At 40.0% G+C, this 17,032-nt stretch overlaps 1 protein-coding gene across 1 annotated transcript in view; it reads right to left on the reverse strand.

Moving 5' to 3' along the window:
* Positions 1-17,032, reverse strand: part of SCP2 (sterol carrier protein 2) — a 105,978-nt gene that overhangs the window by 23,925 nt on the left and 65,021 nt on the right. The window contains exons 12-13 of the mRNA XM_025871636.2: positions 7,147-7,300; positions 22-124 (exon numbers count right to left, since the gene is read on the reverse strand). Of these exons, the coding sequence (XP_025727421.1) occupies positions 22-124; positions 7,147-7,300 (257 nt within the window). The remainder of the gene's footprint in view (positions 1-21; positions 125-7,146; positions 7,301-17,032) is intronic.

Genomic DNA, 17,032 nt, shown 5'->3' on the forward strand with positions numbered 1-17,032 from the left:
TTTTATATAAATCTCACTTACCTCTTCAAGCTTCTTCTCAATCTCTTTAAAGACAACATTTGCCTTAAATCCATCAACTGCAGAGCTGGTTGGAACAGCCTCAATTTGATGAGTTCTAAAAGAACTGGGGAAAACAATCAATTTCAATCCATGGAATCATACAGATACTAGGTTTTTCGACATTTAACAGTAGTCGTTTTCAAAAAAAAACTCAAGAATAGAGATGTTGTGGCTCTTACCCAAAAAAAATCACAATTAAGTCCATAAAACAAGCTTTTCTTCCCATTTTCTTCAACAAGTATTAAGTAAATGCTCACTAGGTGCTAGGCATTGTCCTTAAAAATACAGTAAACCAAAGAAACATCCTCATGAAGCTTATATGCTAGTTGGGGAGAGAGACAATGAACAAGCACAAAAATAAAGGACACAGGGGCACCTGGGTGGCTTAGTCGGTTGAGCATCCAACTCTTAGTTTCAGCTCAGGTGATGATCTCATGGGTTGTGAGATCCAGCCCCGTCAGGCTCCCACCTCAGCGGGGAGTACGCTTCCAGATTCTCTCCCTCTGCCCTTCCCCCCACTCTTGCGCACATGCTTTCTCTCCCAAATAAACAAATCTTAAAAAAAGAAAGAAAGAAAGAATACAGTTACTATGAAAAAAACAACGAGGCACCTGGGTACCTCAGTCAGCTAAGCGCTCAACTCTCGATTTCAGCTCAGGCCATGATCACAGGGTTACGGGATTAAGCCCCCTGCCTTCAGCTCAGGTCATGATCTCATGGGTTGTGAGATCCAGCCCCCACATCAGCTCCAATTCAGAGCATAATCTGCTTGCCCCCCCCCCTCTGCTCCCCACAGCCCCCCCCCCCGCCCTGCTCATTCTCTTTCTCTCTCTCTCTCTCAAATAAATAAATATATAAAATCTTTAAAAAAATGAAGAAAATAAGGCAGGTTGAAAGGCTACAGAGAAAGTATACGTGTGTGTTGGGTATTCTATTTTATTATTTTATGTAAGTTAAATTAACATATAGTATATTATTAATTTCAGAGGTAGAGTTCAGTGATTCATCAGTTGCATATAACACCCAGTGCTCATTACATCACGTGCCCTCCTGAATGCCCATCACCCAGTTACCGCATTCCCCCACCGATCTCTCCTCCAGCAACCCTCAGTTTGTTTCCTAGAGTTAAGAGTCTCTTTTGGTTTGTCTCCGTCTGATTTTGTCTTATTTTATTTTTCCCTCCCTTCCGATAGGGTGTTCTATTTTATTTTATTTTTTTTAAAGGTTTTATTTATTTATTTGACAGAGAGAGACAGCGAGAGAGGGACCACAAGCAGGGGGAGTGGGAGAGGGAGAAGCAGGCTTCCCGCAGAGCAGGGAGCCTGATGCAGGGTTCGATCCCAGGACCCTGGGACCATGACCTGAGCTGAAGGCAGACACTTAATGACTGAGCCACCCAGGTGCCCCGGGTGTTCTATTTTAGCTGGCCTGGTCAGATAGGCCTCTCTGAGGAGGTGATATTTAAATTAGGTCTTAAATTATGCAAATGAGCTAGCCATGTAAAGATTTAGGTGGGGAAGCCAGTTCTAAACTTCCAGTATAAAAAAACTTGAGGAAAAAACTAACTTGGCAGTTAAAGGAACTATAAGAAGGCCAGTATGACTGGTGCAGAGCAGAGAAGTAAAGGATCCAAGGTCACAGAAACATGCAGGGCAAGATAATAAGGAGCTTTAGAGATTATGGTTAGGAGTTTGGGTTTTAAGTATAATGAGCAGAACTGTATGGTATAAGCTACAGAGTAGCAAGATCCAATTTATATGTGTTTTTTAAGATTTTATTTATTTATTTGACAGAGAGAGACACAGCGTGAGAGGGAACACAAGCACGGGAAGTGGGAGAGGGAGAAGCAGGCTTCCCGTGGAGCAGGGAGCGCGATGCGGGGCTTGATCCCAGGACCCTGGGATCGTGACCTGAGCCAAAGCAGATGCTTAACGACTGAGCCACCCAGGCGCCCCTGATTTATATGTTTTAATATATAAATTTCCAGCTGGAAAAGTGTAAGGCTGCAAAGTAGGGAAGCAGGGAGGCTGGTGAAAAGGCTACTGCAGTAGTCCAGGTAAGAGATGATGGTGATTAGAACAGAATCATAAGCAGAGGTTGGACTCAAGATTTATATTTGACCTGTGACACAGAGATGAATTTAACAACCATTTGTTACTGGTTGTTTATATAGTTAGGGAACCACTATAGATAAATGACCTGATGTAGCAGAAGGAACATAGTCTTTATAGCGACAAAGGCCTGGGTTTGAATCCCAAGGGTTTCCTCCACTCACTAACTATATGTTTCCGAGTAGATAACTTTACCTCTATGCACCTCTGGTGGGGAGGTAGGAAAAAGGTGGAGAGGGCCAATGACTCTGCATAATTAAACAGAATCCTGGGGAGGAGGAGGCACCTAGCAGAGCCTGAAGCCCATGGTAAAAAGTGATAGCATGACTGGTAAAGGCTCCAGAGCCTCAAGTGTTAGATACAGACAGAAACTTGAGGGGTCTGAGGAAGAGGAGGGTGTTAGGTAATTCCTCTGACATACCACAAGCAGGCTGGTGGTGGCTGGGACCCAGATGGGGACAACATGGAACTCCTATGGAACTCCATTATTGAAAGAGGAAGGAGCAGCCAATAATACAAAAGGAAAAACCAGAAAAGCATGGTGTTGCAGAAGCTGAGAAGGGAGAAGAATCTGGGAGAGAGGAATAAACTATGTCCACTGCTGCCAAAGGTCAAATACCCACTGGATTCGGTACCATGGAGAGTACAGGTGACTCTGACAAAAACAATTTGAAGAAGTGAGGGAAGGCAGAAGTCAGATTGTAGTGAAAGAGTGAAGAGGAGAGAGAAATGACATTTTCAGGTGATGACATGAGAAAGACATGAATTTGAGGGGCCGAGGACAAATTTTGTTATAGCAACTTGAACAGACTAAGCAGGCCTCAATTTATTCAAGAAAGAGCTCAAAATCAAAAAGTAATAACAAAAAAACAAAATACTGTTCAAAAGTGATCTAAATTAAAGTTTAACTATAAATTAAATGCAATTGTTCACAGCTCTTAAATATGACCTCTCCTCCTCATTTTCTCAGTTCCTACTGCAGCACTGAACATTTCTTCTCCACACTGCTGCCGACTGCCTCCTAAGGATTCCTGGCCTCTGGTTCCTCCACCATTCATTTCAAAGTAATCCCAGACTGATCTGCTTAAAGGGCAATATAACTACATGATATTTTGATAAAACTCATTCTGTGGGCTCAGTTCCAGACTCCTGAGTAGAGAATTTGAAGGTTTCAAAACCATAACCCAACAGTTACAACTGTATCTCCTGTCACCACCACACTGTTGACTCTGCCCATCTACCAAGGCACATACAAAATAATCTACTCTGTATCCACACAGTGCAAACCACTCACCAAACCCTATATCTCAAATCTCTGTGCCTGGAATACCCTTCCTCTACCTTTCTGCTGGACAGTCCTAGTCATCTGGTTTAAATTTACCTTCTTCATAATAATTTCTTCCTCTGGCCTTCAACAGCATTTTGAAAAAACTATGTCTGCCTTCCCCACATACACAGAGGACCGTATTTGGGGGGGTAGGTGCTAAGCATGTAGCAGTTGCTCCATCAAAGTTAACTAAATAAGAAACTAAATCAGATCATGTGCAATGGTTACCGGAAGTATAATGACTTATAAGAAATATTATTTGGTCATTCAGATGACTAAAATATGTTTCTCAGATATATTTGGTCTTCCATCCACAGTTCCTGAAAATGCTTCAAAGCCATAAAGATGAAATGAGTGTCTTGTTATTACTGAAGGTGACTTATGGACCCCATCACCACACATCACTACCACCAGGGAGGGGAGAGGAGCTGGAGGTTGATGAACCAATAGCCAATGGCTTGGTCAGTAATACTATGTACTGATGCCTCCATAAAAATCCAACAGGACAGATTTTTGGTCCTTTTCACAGAGCTTCCACACTTAGAAAACCAGAACCTTTCCTCATACCACCAAGCCAGGCCCCAAGCTCCTTTGTTTGGGACCTCACCCAATGTATCTCTTCATCTTATTATTGATTTGTACACTTTATCATGTCCTTTAATAAACTGGCAAAACATAAGTAAGTGTTTTTCTGGGTTCCTCCTTAGTCAAACCTAAGGAGGAGGTCATTGGAACCTCCAACCTGTAGCCAGTTGGTCAGAAGCACAGTTTGAGGTTTGTGTTGCATCTGAAGTGGTGGAAGGGGGCCAGTCTTGTGGGGCTGAACCCTTAAGCTGTGGAATCTGATGCTCTCTCTGGGTAGATAGTGTCAGAATTGAGATGAATTCAGATCTACTGGTGTCTGAGAATTGCTTGGTGTCTAGGGACAGGTTGTGGGAACTCCCATTCTCCATGTTGGAACGGGGTCTGGGAACCCTAAAAGAGTACCTTAAAATGACCTTGTTCAAAACAAAACCACAACCTTGCTTTAAAACTATATTTGTACCCTCAGATTCAGAATCATTTTCCCAACTTTGGCCTTTATAGTGAGTTATGCTGTATCACTAAGACTATCAATAACACCCTCAGGATTTTCTTATTAGTCATTAATTCTTATTAGCCATTCGTACAGGTATCCCTGCTTTTCATTTTTTTTTTTTAAGATTTTATTTATCTATTTGACAGAGAGAGACACAGCGAGAGAGGGATCACAGCAGGGGGAGTGGGAGAGGGAGAAGCAGGCTTCCCGCAGAGCAGGACACCCAATGCAGAGCTCCATCCCAGGACCCTGGGATCCAGATATCCCTGCTTTTCAAAAGTTCACGTTACATCACTTTGCTTCTACAAAAGACCTACACTAGTATTTGTTTTTGCTAGCCAAAAGAAATCCAAAGAGGATTTTGGTTTAAAAAAAAAAAAAAGTAAGAAGAGATAATAGCGTTCACTGTTTTGCAGCAAGCCATTTTAGAGGCAGGGTGCATATGGAGAGTGGCACCTCCCCCAAGTTCTCTCCCCAAGAACTACACTCAGCAGGGAGCCACAGCTTTGAACTGTGTCTGTGAGCATCTGTGCTTTATCTCAATTTATTTTGTACATCCGTTAGCAAGATGTGTCCTAAGGTATCAGAAAAGCCTAAAAGAGGTTATTCTGGAGGTCTGGGAAACACTCAAGAATTTTTCCATATAAGTTAATGGTAGTTGCTTCTTCGCTTTACCCCATTTTGGCTTAAGAAAAATTTCAAAGGAATGTTCTACTTTTAGATAGCAGGGGAAATCTGTATATCATCTGGATTTTTTTCATGCTTCTGCCCTCCCACAAATATCACTGTAGGTATTTTGAACCAACTTAATATCCCAGAATGTGTTGTCCCAAATTCATAAACTTCTAATCTGAGCAAATTAGATACTATACTAATATGCCAACTCCAGTAGCTCTTTATAGTTTGGCTTTTCCTGAGCGTTTTTAACGTCAAATATGAACTGGATGAAATTCTAGAAGATGGTACAGACTGGTGATCACCTTTAGGAGGAAACTGGAAAATTCAACATTTTAACAACTTTTTATTTGATTCAATTCAAGGAACATACACTGTTTATGTCAGAGATTCTTACAGGGGTGGAGAGAAATCACTATAGCCTTAGGCCTCAAGGATTTCATATAAGGGGAATAAAAATGTGGATATACTAAGCCAAAACTGGATATGAGTCCAAGGAGGTACAAAGTGTTGTGGATATTTAAAGGGAGATGATACCAGAGATGGGCCTTCAATGATAGAATTCTCACAATAGAAATGATATTCCAGGCAGGGAAAGAAAAGTGAAAGGACAGACAGAAGAGACTCTAGAGCTTGTAAAACATAATATAATGGATTCTAAAAATGTGTCACATATCCTTTGTGGAACCAAAAGTGTGAAAAAATAAATAATTACCAAGAATTTCAGGAGACAAAAGGGAGCCAATTAGTGTTGACAGCTACAGCAGGGTTAAAGAGAACAAAAACAGAAAACAAAGATAGAAACATTTCATAATCAGATCACTGGTAGCCTTACCTGACCTCCGTGGTGAGGTCAAAAACTAGACCGTAAGATAGATATTTTAGCATGGACCAAAAAAAAAAAAAAGCGGCCCAGTATAAAAGGCTCATCACAACAGAAAATAAGGCAGGAAGAAAAATAAATGTTTATCATATGTAAGACCTGACCATGTTTGCAACAGAAGGAAAGGAGTTAACAGAAAAGCAAAGATGAAAAGATCCAAAAGGGAGAGGGTATACTTAATACTTGGAACAAAGTTACAGAACGTGGTTGGAAACAAAAGCATGTGAAGACTACAGCCCAGGCCTTGGAAAGGAAGAGGGACTTTTTGCCTCTGGGAAGGATGAATGAGCACTTCTGAGACAAGAGCAAGGAAGTTCAGGGATCCTGAAAGGCTTGGAACAGAAAGCGCTTGGAGATTTGAGGAGCACAGGCATTTGGTAAGGACAGGAAGAAAATCAGCAAGAGACAAATAAAAGGGATTCTAGCAGCAGTGAGGGCTGAAGGGCATTCAGAAACATACACGTGCAGAGAGCCAATTAGTATATTTGATAACTTTCTCCAAACAACCTCAGAAGCTTGGGAGGCTATGCAGGGAGAAAGCAATTTTGGGAAAGAAAACCAAAAAAGTGAACTTGCCTAAATTAAAATCACTCCGGTTGGCAGGTCTAAGACAAGTAGTTTTAGGTCAGCACTCTCTTTTGACTATGCTGCCTCTTTTTTTTTTTTTTTTTTTTTTAAAGTAGGCTCCACAACCAGCACGGAGCCCAACGCGGGGCTTGAACTCACCACCCTGAGATCAAGACCTGAGCTCAGATCAAGAGTCCCTCCCTTAACCCACTGAGTCACCCAGGAGCCTCTATGCTGCCTCCTTTTTGAACACAATTTTCCTAAGGCTGGTTAAGTTTGAAAGCTAATTGCCAGTTTAAAGGTTTTAAAGCCAGGGTACCAAAGCAAAGTAATTGGATATTTACTCAGTACTAAGACAATAAAATTTGGACTTGCTACTTGTACAACGTCATCAGCTGCGGGAAGTCAGGATTCATTAACAGACAAAATCCAGAATGCCACTCACCTGGCAGCTTCAGGAAAACCCATCTTGTAGATCGTCACAACCACAGCTCCTCCAATGCCTAAATTATGCTGCAGAGCAACCTTTGCACCAGGAACTTGCCTTTTTCCGGCTTCCCCTCTCAGCTGCCAGCAGAGTTCGGCGCACTGAGCCAGACCTAACAAATCGAACACAGAGCAGTCAAGTTCCATTGCTATTGAAAGTTGCCCCGACCAGCTTTCTCAAGCCAGACAAGGGCTTACACTGAATCGTAACTTTTTAAAATATTTAATTAAGCCAAGACAATGTTTGCATAAATAATAACTTCTCTTAAAAACCATGAGGGTTTCTGCAGACAGTTTTTTCTTCCCCTCCTAAGTCTGTATTTAGACAATATTCAGGCTTAAGAAATTCCCTGCACTCTTTAAAATTCCAACCTGTCATTTTTTGGAAATGTTGAAAAACAAAACACTGAACATTTCTCTGGCAAAATGGCATAAAAGTAATTTAACTAATTTTACCATTTTTAATGTATCAAAAGAAAATAATCTAGTGGGGGCGCCTGGGTGGCTCAGTCGTTAAGCGGCTGCCTTCGGCTCAGGTCATGATCCTGGGTCCTGGCATCGAGTCCTGCATCCGGCTCCCTGCTCGGCGGGAGGCCTGCTTCTCCCTCTCCCACTCCCCCTGCTTGTGTTCCTGCTCTCGCTCTCTCTGTCAAATAAATAAATAAAATCTTAGAAAAAAAAAAAAAGGAAAGAATCTAGGATTTGGGCGTTCACTTTCCCTAAAAAGTTTAGCTAGTATGGGGAATTTTCCTATGATTTTCCCCCCGAAGAGTTCTCAACAAGAATAGATTTTCATAAGAATAGCATTTATCCTAGGGCGCCTGGGTGGCTCAGATGGTTAAGCGTCTGCCTTCGGCTCAGGTCATGATCCCAGGGTCCTGGAATCGAGTCCCGCATCGGGCTCCCTGCTCCTTGGGAGCCTGCTTCTCCCTCTGCCTCTCTCTCTCTCTCTGTCTCTCATGAATAAATAAATAAAATCTTAAAAAAAAAAAGAATAGCATTTATCCCCTGGATAATAAAACCAAAGGTTTTTAGAGCTGGAAAGAATTTAATAATGTCAGACTGAGAAAGTGTAAGATTAAGTAATTCGTGAATGGTCACAAAGCAGGCTAATCTAGAGTTGACACTAGAACCACGGTCTCCTGATTTACATTTGTTTTTCTTTCTACCAGACCAGCTATTCAAGGGTACCTGAGTTAAGAATGTTCTAACAGGATAGACTGGTTCCACCATCGTGAAGGCAGAGCTATGCAGGTCTACCTACAATGTCTGTTCTTCCACCGCTTCTGATTCCTGAGTACCTGTGACAATTTCCTACTTATGAACCTGTTAAAAAGAAAACCACAGGTCCAAAATGGTGTCATTTAGACCAAGTTCCCAAACCGAGGCTTAAATCCTCATCTTATTATAGTTTCAACCTCCCTCAGAAATGCAGTCTTAAAGGGCACCTGGGTGGCTCAGTGGTTAATAGTCTGCCTTCGGCTCAGGTCATGATCCCGGACTCCTGGGATCCAGTCCCACATCAGGCTCCCTGCTCATCAGGAAGCTTGCTTCTCCCTCTCTCACTCCCCCTGCTTGTGTTCCCTCTCTCTCTGTCAAATAAATAAATAAAATCTTTGAAAGAAAGAAATGCAGTCTTAACTAGTCAAGAATTTTTTGATCAGTGCCACTGAGTCTGCCATCTGGGCCCTCTGCATCCCCCAAAGATGAGGTAACCTGCATGATAAGACCCCTTGCTCTTCCACCTAAGCAAAAACAGCCTTGCTTGGAACAATCCTTTTCTTTTGCTAATAACTTGTTTTGCCCCGCCCACCTATAAAAACCTTCCATTTTGTACAACCCTTCAGAGCCTCCCCTCTACTTGCTAAATGGGATATTGCCCAATTCATGAATCATTTATTAAAGCCAAACTAGGTCTTTAAGATTCACTCAGTTGAATTTTTGTTATTTAACAAACCCCAACCTCCTGAAGAAATTTAACTGCCACTTCTTAGTTCCAAGCAGTATGTATGTATTTACAGAATATATATCTTAAGCACTGCTTGGCAGTTACGAAAGCATCAGCCTGGGACTCCACTACATATAGTCTGGTTGCTACTGAAAATAAACCACCCAAATATGTACCAAGCACTCCACTAAGTATTAAATATATAAAGAATTGACATTGTAATATAAAGTGCTAATAAAGGTAAGTACTAAGTGCAATGGAAAACCTCAGGATGGAAAAACTACAGGGAAAAACATCTTGAGATACTACCTGAGGTCTGTTCCTTCTCCTGCTTCCCTGAACCCATCACTCTTCCTTATACCATAAAGACAGCCAAATGCAAAGAAGTCATAATTCAGCTTTAGTTTACATTAGCCATCTAAAGCCTTAGCATAAACAACATAAAAAAAAAAAAAAGCATGGTCTTCTACTATCAGAGCCTGGTTTTTTGAGAAAGAAAAGGTTTGCTGAGCTTGGAGAACAAAAAGCTTTAATGGACTCAGCATGCACTAAAGGACGCATATTTATGTAAGAGCAGTTTTTCCCTCTAAAAATTACCAACCCAGAATGCTATCAAATACAAAATATATTTCAAAACCAAAAGTGATATAAAGACGTTTTTAGACATACAAAGCTGAAAGATTTCATTACCATACTGCAACATTCACACTGTAGAAATGTTAAAAAGGAAGTCTGTTACACAGAAGGAAAATGATAGCAGATGGAAAAAAGGATCTACACAAAAATGAAGAGCACTGGAAGTGGTAACTACATGGGTAAATAGAGTTTTTTTTTATTAAAATATTTTATTTTTTTATTAAAATATTTTATTTGTTCATTTGGAGAGCGAGAGACAGAGAGAGCACAGGCAGAGGGAGAGGCAGATTCCTCCCCAGGGGGAGTGGGAGAGGGAGAAGCAGGCTTCCCGCGGAGCTGGAGCCCAAGGTGGGGCTCGATCCCGGGATGGGGAGATCATGACCCGAGCAGAATGCAGATGCCTAACGACTGAGCCACCCAGGCGCCCCAGGGTCTTTTTTTAATTATTTAAATCTCTTTAAATAAGATAAAAATAAAAGGGAGTCATAAAAAGGAATCCAAAAGAAGGCTGGAAAAAAAAAAGGTAGAAGGGAATAACAAATAGCAGGGACAAAGAGAACACAAATAACAAAGACAGACTCAAACCCAACCATTATTAATAATCACATCAAATGTAAATAGTCTAAAGACCCCAATTAAAGGCAGAGATCGCCGGAATGGAAGAAAAAAAGCAAGACTCAACTAAATGATAATGCACTTTAATTTTTTTAAAGATGATTTATTTTATAGTTAAAAAGATACTTAATAAATTCTTCCATCTGTATAGTAATAGCATGTTCACTTTCTTATATGTTACTCATTTATTAAATGCAAATTTTCAAATGGATTCTTATATAGCATTTTTTCTCCATACTATCACTGTTTTTGCAGTGGTTCTTGCCTTGCTTCCTATACACTATGAACAAAACTCCCAAAAATAAGCATGAGGAGACCTAATTTGTTATTGTTTTAATTATTGATGACCAACATTACACTTATGAAGTTAGCAGGCAAATCATGTTGGGACAAATACATTTAAGTAAATTATCATTATTTAAAAGCCCATCATTTAAAATTAATGAGTCATTATTCCAGTTAGAATCAAGTCTGAAAATGTATATCATCCTAATTTGCTTATAGCTTACAAAATCTCTAGTCACTCAATAATCCTGTATTGTGTATTTGAAAGTTGCTAACAGAGTAGATCTTAAAATTTCTCATCATAAGAAAAAAAGGAAAAGAATTGTAACTATGTGTGGTGACAGATATTAACTAGACTTATGGTGATCATTTTGCAATGTATATAAATATCAAATCATTATGCCGTACACCTGAAACTGATACAGTTGTATGCTAATTATATCTCAATTAAAAAAAAAGATTATTTATTTTAGAGAGAGAGCGAGCAAGCAAGCAAGCAGGGGGAGGGGCAGAGGGAGAGAGAATCCTGAAGCAGACGCCTGTCTGAGCACAGAGCCCGACATGGGCCTTGATTCCAGGACCCTGAGATCATGACCTGAGCCAAAAATCAAGAGTTGGCCACTTAACCAACTGAGCCACCCAGGCAACCCAATGCTAATGCACTTTATTTTTTTTTAAAGCATTTTAAATATAAAGTCACAAATAGGTTAAAAGTAAAAGGATGGAAAAAGATATACCATGTTAATACTAATTAAAACGTGAAAACTGGAATGGCTATATTCAATCAACCAAAGCAGATTTCAGAGCAAAGACTTACCAAGGAAAAAAGGCCATCTCATAATGATAAAGGGATAAATATAAAACTGTCTTGATTCACAAATGATATGACTGTCTATATAGAAAACCTGATGGGAGTTTTTTTTTTTAATTTTTTTATTGTTATGTTAATCACCATATATTACATCATTAGTTTTTGGTGCAGTGTTCCATGATTCATTGTTTGTTCATAACACCCAGTGCTCCATGCAGAACGTGCCCTCCTCAATACCCATCACCAGGATAACCCATCCCCCTCCCCCCCTCCCCTCTAGAACCCTCAGTTTGTTTTTCAGAGTCCATCATCTCTCATGGTTCGTCTCCCCCTCTGACATACTCCCCTTTTCTTCCTCTCCTGTTATCTTCTTCTTTTTCTTTTTTCTTAAAATATGTTGCGTTATTTGTTTCAGAAGTACAGATCTGTGGGGAGTTTTTTTTTTTTTAAAGCTAATAAATTTAATAAGTAGTTTTAGCAAGGATAGGAGATGAAAAATTGTACAATACAAAAATTGTATTTCTACATACTAGCAAAAATTGAAACTGAAAAATATCTCTTACAATAACATCAGAAACATAAAATACCTAGGGATAAATCTGACAAAAGATGTGTAAGACCTATACAGTGAAAACTATAATACATTGCTGAAGAAAGCTAAAGAAGACCTAAAGAAATGGAGATATATATTTTGTTTATGGGTCAGAAAACTCACTATTGTTTGGATGTCAATTCCCCCTAAAAAAATCTATGCATTCAACATAACCCCCCAAAAATCCCAGGAGGATTTTTTTAATAGAAATCAACAAGCTGGGGACACCCGAGTGGCTCAGTCAGTTAAGCGGCTGCCTTCGGCTCAGGTCATGATCCCAGGGCCCTGGGATGGAGCCCCACATCGGGCTCCCTGTTCCACGGGAAGCCTGCTTCTCCCTCTCCCACTCCCCCTGCTTGTGTTCTCTCTCTCGCTGTGTCTCTCTCTGTCAAATAAATAAATAAAATCTTAAAAAAGAAAAAATGAAAAAAAATCAATAAGCTGATTCTAAAATTTCTATGGAAATGCAAAGGAGCTAGAATAGCCAAACAACTCTGAAAAAGAAGAATAAAGTTGAGAGCCAAGGCTACCTAATTTCCAGAACTATTATAAAACTACAATAATCAAAACAGTATAGTATTCATGTAAAGACAGACAAATAGATTACTGAACAGAAAAGAGAGTCCAGATATAATGCCCACATATTTATGAACAATTGATTTTTGACAAAGGCAGTGCTATGGAGAAAATATAACTTTTCTAACAAATGGCACTATAACTGGAAATACATTGAGTAAAAAATGGACTTGGATCCATACTTTGTGCCATACACAAAAATTAATTCAAAATGGGTTATAGATCTAAATGTAAAATTTAAAGTATAAAACGTCTATGAGAAGACACAGGAAAAGGTCTTGGTGATCCTGGATTAGATAGAGATTGCTTAGATACAAAATCAGAAGTAAATCCATAAAAGAACAAACAAATAAGTGGGAGTTAATAAAAATAAAAAACTTCTGCTCTTCAGAAGATGCTACTAAAAGAATGAAAAGGAAGTCACAGACTAGGAGAAGACTTTTGCAAAGCATGTATCTGATAAAGAACTTAGATACATAATATATCAAGAACTTTCAAAACTCAATAAAAAAAGCAACCAGGGGGTTGCCTGGGTGGCTCAGTGGCTGCCTTCGGCTCAGGTCATGTTCCCAGGGTCCTGGGTTCGAGCCCCGCATAGGGCTCTCTGCCCGGCGGGAAGCCTGCTTCTCCCTCTCCCACTCCCCCTGCTTGTGTTCCCTCTCTCACTGTGTCTCTCTCTGTCAAATAAATAAATAAAATCTTTAAAAACAACAACAACAACCAGGGGCACCTGGGTGGCTCAGTCAGTTAAGCATCTGCTTTCGGCTCAGGTCATGATCCCGGGGTCCTGGGATGGAGCCCCACATAGGGCTCCCTGATCAGCAAGGAGTCTGTTTCTCCCTCTCCCTCTGCCCCTCCCCTCTGCTTGTGCTCTCTCTCTCAAATAAATAAATAAAATCTTAAAAAAAATAAAAGAACAACCAATTGTGTCCCAAAATAGGCAAAAGATTTTAATAGACTCTTCAGAAGAAGATATACAAATGGCAAATAAGCACTTGAAAAAACACTCAACATCATTAGTCATTAAGAAAATGCAAATTAGGGGCGCCTGGGTGGCTCAGTCATTAAGCATCTGCCTTCAGCCCAGGTCATGATCCCAGGCTCCTGGGATCAAGCCCTGCATCGGGCTCCCTACTCAGCAGGAAGCCTGCTTCTCCCTCTCCCACTCCCCCTGCTTGTGTTCCTGCTCTTGCTATGTCTCTCTGTCAAATAAATAAATAAAATCTTTATTAAAAAAAAAGAAAATGTAAATTAAAACCACAAGGAGATGCCACTCCACACTTGTTAGAATGACTAAAATTAAAGACTGACCATACGAAGTGCTGATGAAGATGTGGAGGAATGAGAACTCTCATACCCTGCTAGCGGGAACATAAAACGGTATGACCACTCAAAAGCCAAATTATGGAAAGAGCCCAAATGACCACTGACTGAAAAATGGATAAAGAAGATGTGGTGTGTGTGTGTGTGTGTGTGTGTGTAATATATATATACACATATATATATATATGGTGTGTATATGTATGTGTGTGTATACACACACACACACACAATGGAATATTACTTAGCCATCAAAAAGAATTAAATCTTGCCATTTACAATGACGTGGATGGAGCTAGAGAGTATAATGCTAAGTGAAATAAGTCAGAGAAAGACAAATACCATATGATTTCACTCATATGTAGAATTTAAGAAACAAAACAAATGATCATAGGGGTAAAAAAGAGAGAGGCAAACCAAAAAACAGACTCTTAACTATAGAGAACACACTGATGGTTATCAGAAGGGAGGTAGGTGGGGGGGAATGGGTTAAATAGGTGATGGGGATTAAGGAGTGCACTTATCCTCATGAGCACCCGATGTTGAATGGAAGTGCTGAATCACTAAATTGTATTACATGTATGGTAACTAACTGGAATTTAAATAAAAACTTTAAAAAAAAAAGTTAAACACATACCTAGCGTATGATCCAGTCATTCCACTCCTAGGTGTTTACTCAAGAGAAACCAAATGTTCATACAAAGATTTATACATGAATGTTCACAGTTCATAGTAGCTTTATTTATAGTAGCCAAAAACTATAAACAACCCAAATACCCATCAACAATAAATTGTGATATAGCCATACAATGAACTACTACTCAGTAATATAAAGGAATGACTTACTGATTCATGCAAAAATAAACAAATCTCAGGCAGACAAGAACAGAGAATACATACGATAGGGTGTATACACCTAAAACTATAGGGTTTTACAAAACCCTAGAAAATGCAAATTAACCTACGGTGACAGAAAGCAAGATCAGTGGCTGCTTTGCATGAGGGGTGAGGAGTAATGAGAGGGAGGGATTACACAGAAGTATATATGAAGAAACTTCTGGTTCATGGCTGTGTTTACTATCTTGAGTATGGTGATGGTTTCACAGATATATATGTATATGTATGTCAGAACTTATTAAATTTTACATTTTAAAATCAGTTGATTATATGTTGATTTTACCTCAATAAAGCCATTAAGATAATAAAATAAAATATGAGCTATATAGGCATGATTTTCCTTCCCCGTTACTTTTACTTAGCAAGTCCAATAAAAGCCGGGGCCTGCTCCCAGCTATCTCTACCTGCCAACAGGTATCAAGAGTAAACACTCTCACTTGGGTTCCACTTCCCCTGGCACTGGAGAGTATTCATTAGAATCTAATGATAGGGCGCCTGGGTGGCTCAGTGGGTTGAGCGACTGCCTTCGGCTCAGGTCATGATCCTGGAGTCCCGGAATCGAGTCCCGTATTGGGCTCCCTGCTCAGCGGGGAGCCTGCTTCTCCCTCTGACCCTCTTCCCTCTCGTGCTATCTCTCATTCTCTCTCTCTCAAATAAATAAATAAAATCTTTAAAAAAAAGAATCTAATGATAAAACTTAACTTTCCTCACATCACAGTGGCAAAAATGCAAAATTCTGGGCAATGGGAATGAGGACAGGTGGCCTATAGGACATGACGAGAGGCTAAAATAGATGCTTTGGTAAAAAGCTATTTAGGGCAGCTGCTCTTTCTGCCCACGGGTCCTACCCCCATGCTTTAATAAAACCACCATTTTGCACCAACAAAACAAAACAAAAAGCTATTTAGGCCTTACTGACTTCCTGACTTTTTAGAGTCAGTATTAGATTTAGGTCTTGCCAGTCATCATCCTAGGATATATTTCTTTCAGTGACCTTTCACAGAGTAGAAGAGGTAAGCCATAGTTTGAGTATGCTAGGTCTCCTGGCTCAGATTCCACTTACTCTCATTTCATTTTCACCCAAATCTTTACAACCTAACTTTATGATACCTAAAAAGGTATTAAAATATGTAAACAAAAATCACGAGAGAATAATATGTGTACCATTAAAAACATCAAGAACAATGTGAATTCAGTAGGAGAAATAATTATATCACCTTGCGGGATCAGAACATCTTCGAATTAGAAAGGATCGAAGAGTTCATCGAATCTCAGGCCCCAACAAATGGGCAATTGCCCTCACAACACTGCCATCGGGTTGTTAACTTGTATTTTTCATACACAGCCCCTGTGACAGGCAACACATGCTATCAGGAAGCAACCTACTACACTTCGGAGAAGCCATGTTCGACAGTTAATTTCCTGTATCAGCCCCAAATCTAGCTTCCCATGAATTTTTCCTAATTCTTCCCACACTAGACAAGTTTATCCCCTCTGCCCCATACCACTTTTCAGATGTTAAAGGAACAAAAATTTATTCAGCCATCCCCTTTACATGTGCAAACTATTGTACTGAGCACTACTCAGGGTACAGAGACAAAGGAAATACGGATTCTGCCTTTACAGGCCCTTAGTCAAACGCAGAGATTTTTTTTTCTTTTTAAGCCACAAATAATTACAATATATACTACAAGTATAAATGTCAAAAAAGAAGTACCGATTGAAAGTATAACGAGTTCAGAAAAGGGAAAGAATAATTCAATCTATGGAAAGGATGAAGAAATTAGGGAAAGCTTCATACGGCAGATAACACTTGAGATGGACCTTGAAGATGGGCATTTCTCCTGAGAAAAAAGCATTTTATTTATTTATTTTTTAAGATTTTATTTATTTATTTGACAGAGAGAAACACAGCGAGAGAGGGAACACAAGCAGGGGGAGTGGGAGAGGGAGAAGCAGGCTTCCCGCCGGGCAGAGAGCCCTATGCGGGGCTCCATCCCAGGACCCTGAAATCATGACCTGAGCCAAAGGCAGACGCTTAACGACTGAGCCACCTGGGCGCGCCGAGAAAAAAGCATTTTAGCGAGTGTAGTGGTTAAGAGCTTGGACTCTAGAAATACACTGCCTAGGTTTGAATCCTAGCTTTGACACTAGTTTGGTGACTT

The sequence above is a fragment of the Callorhinus ursinus genome, unplaced genomic scaffold, assembly GCF_003265705.2.
Source record: "Callorhinus ursinus isolate GAN/ISIS: 27379988/994484 unplaced genomic scaffold, GSC_fseal_2.0 scaffold9, whole genome shotgun sequence".
Lineage (NCBI taxonomy): Eukaryota > Metazoa > Chordata > Mammalia > Carnivora > Otariidae > Callorhinus > Callorhinus ursinus.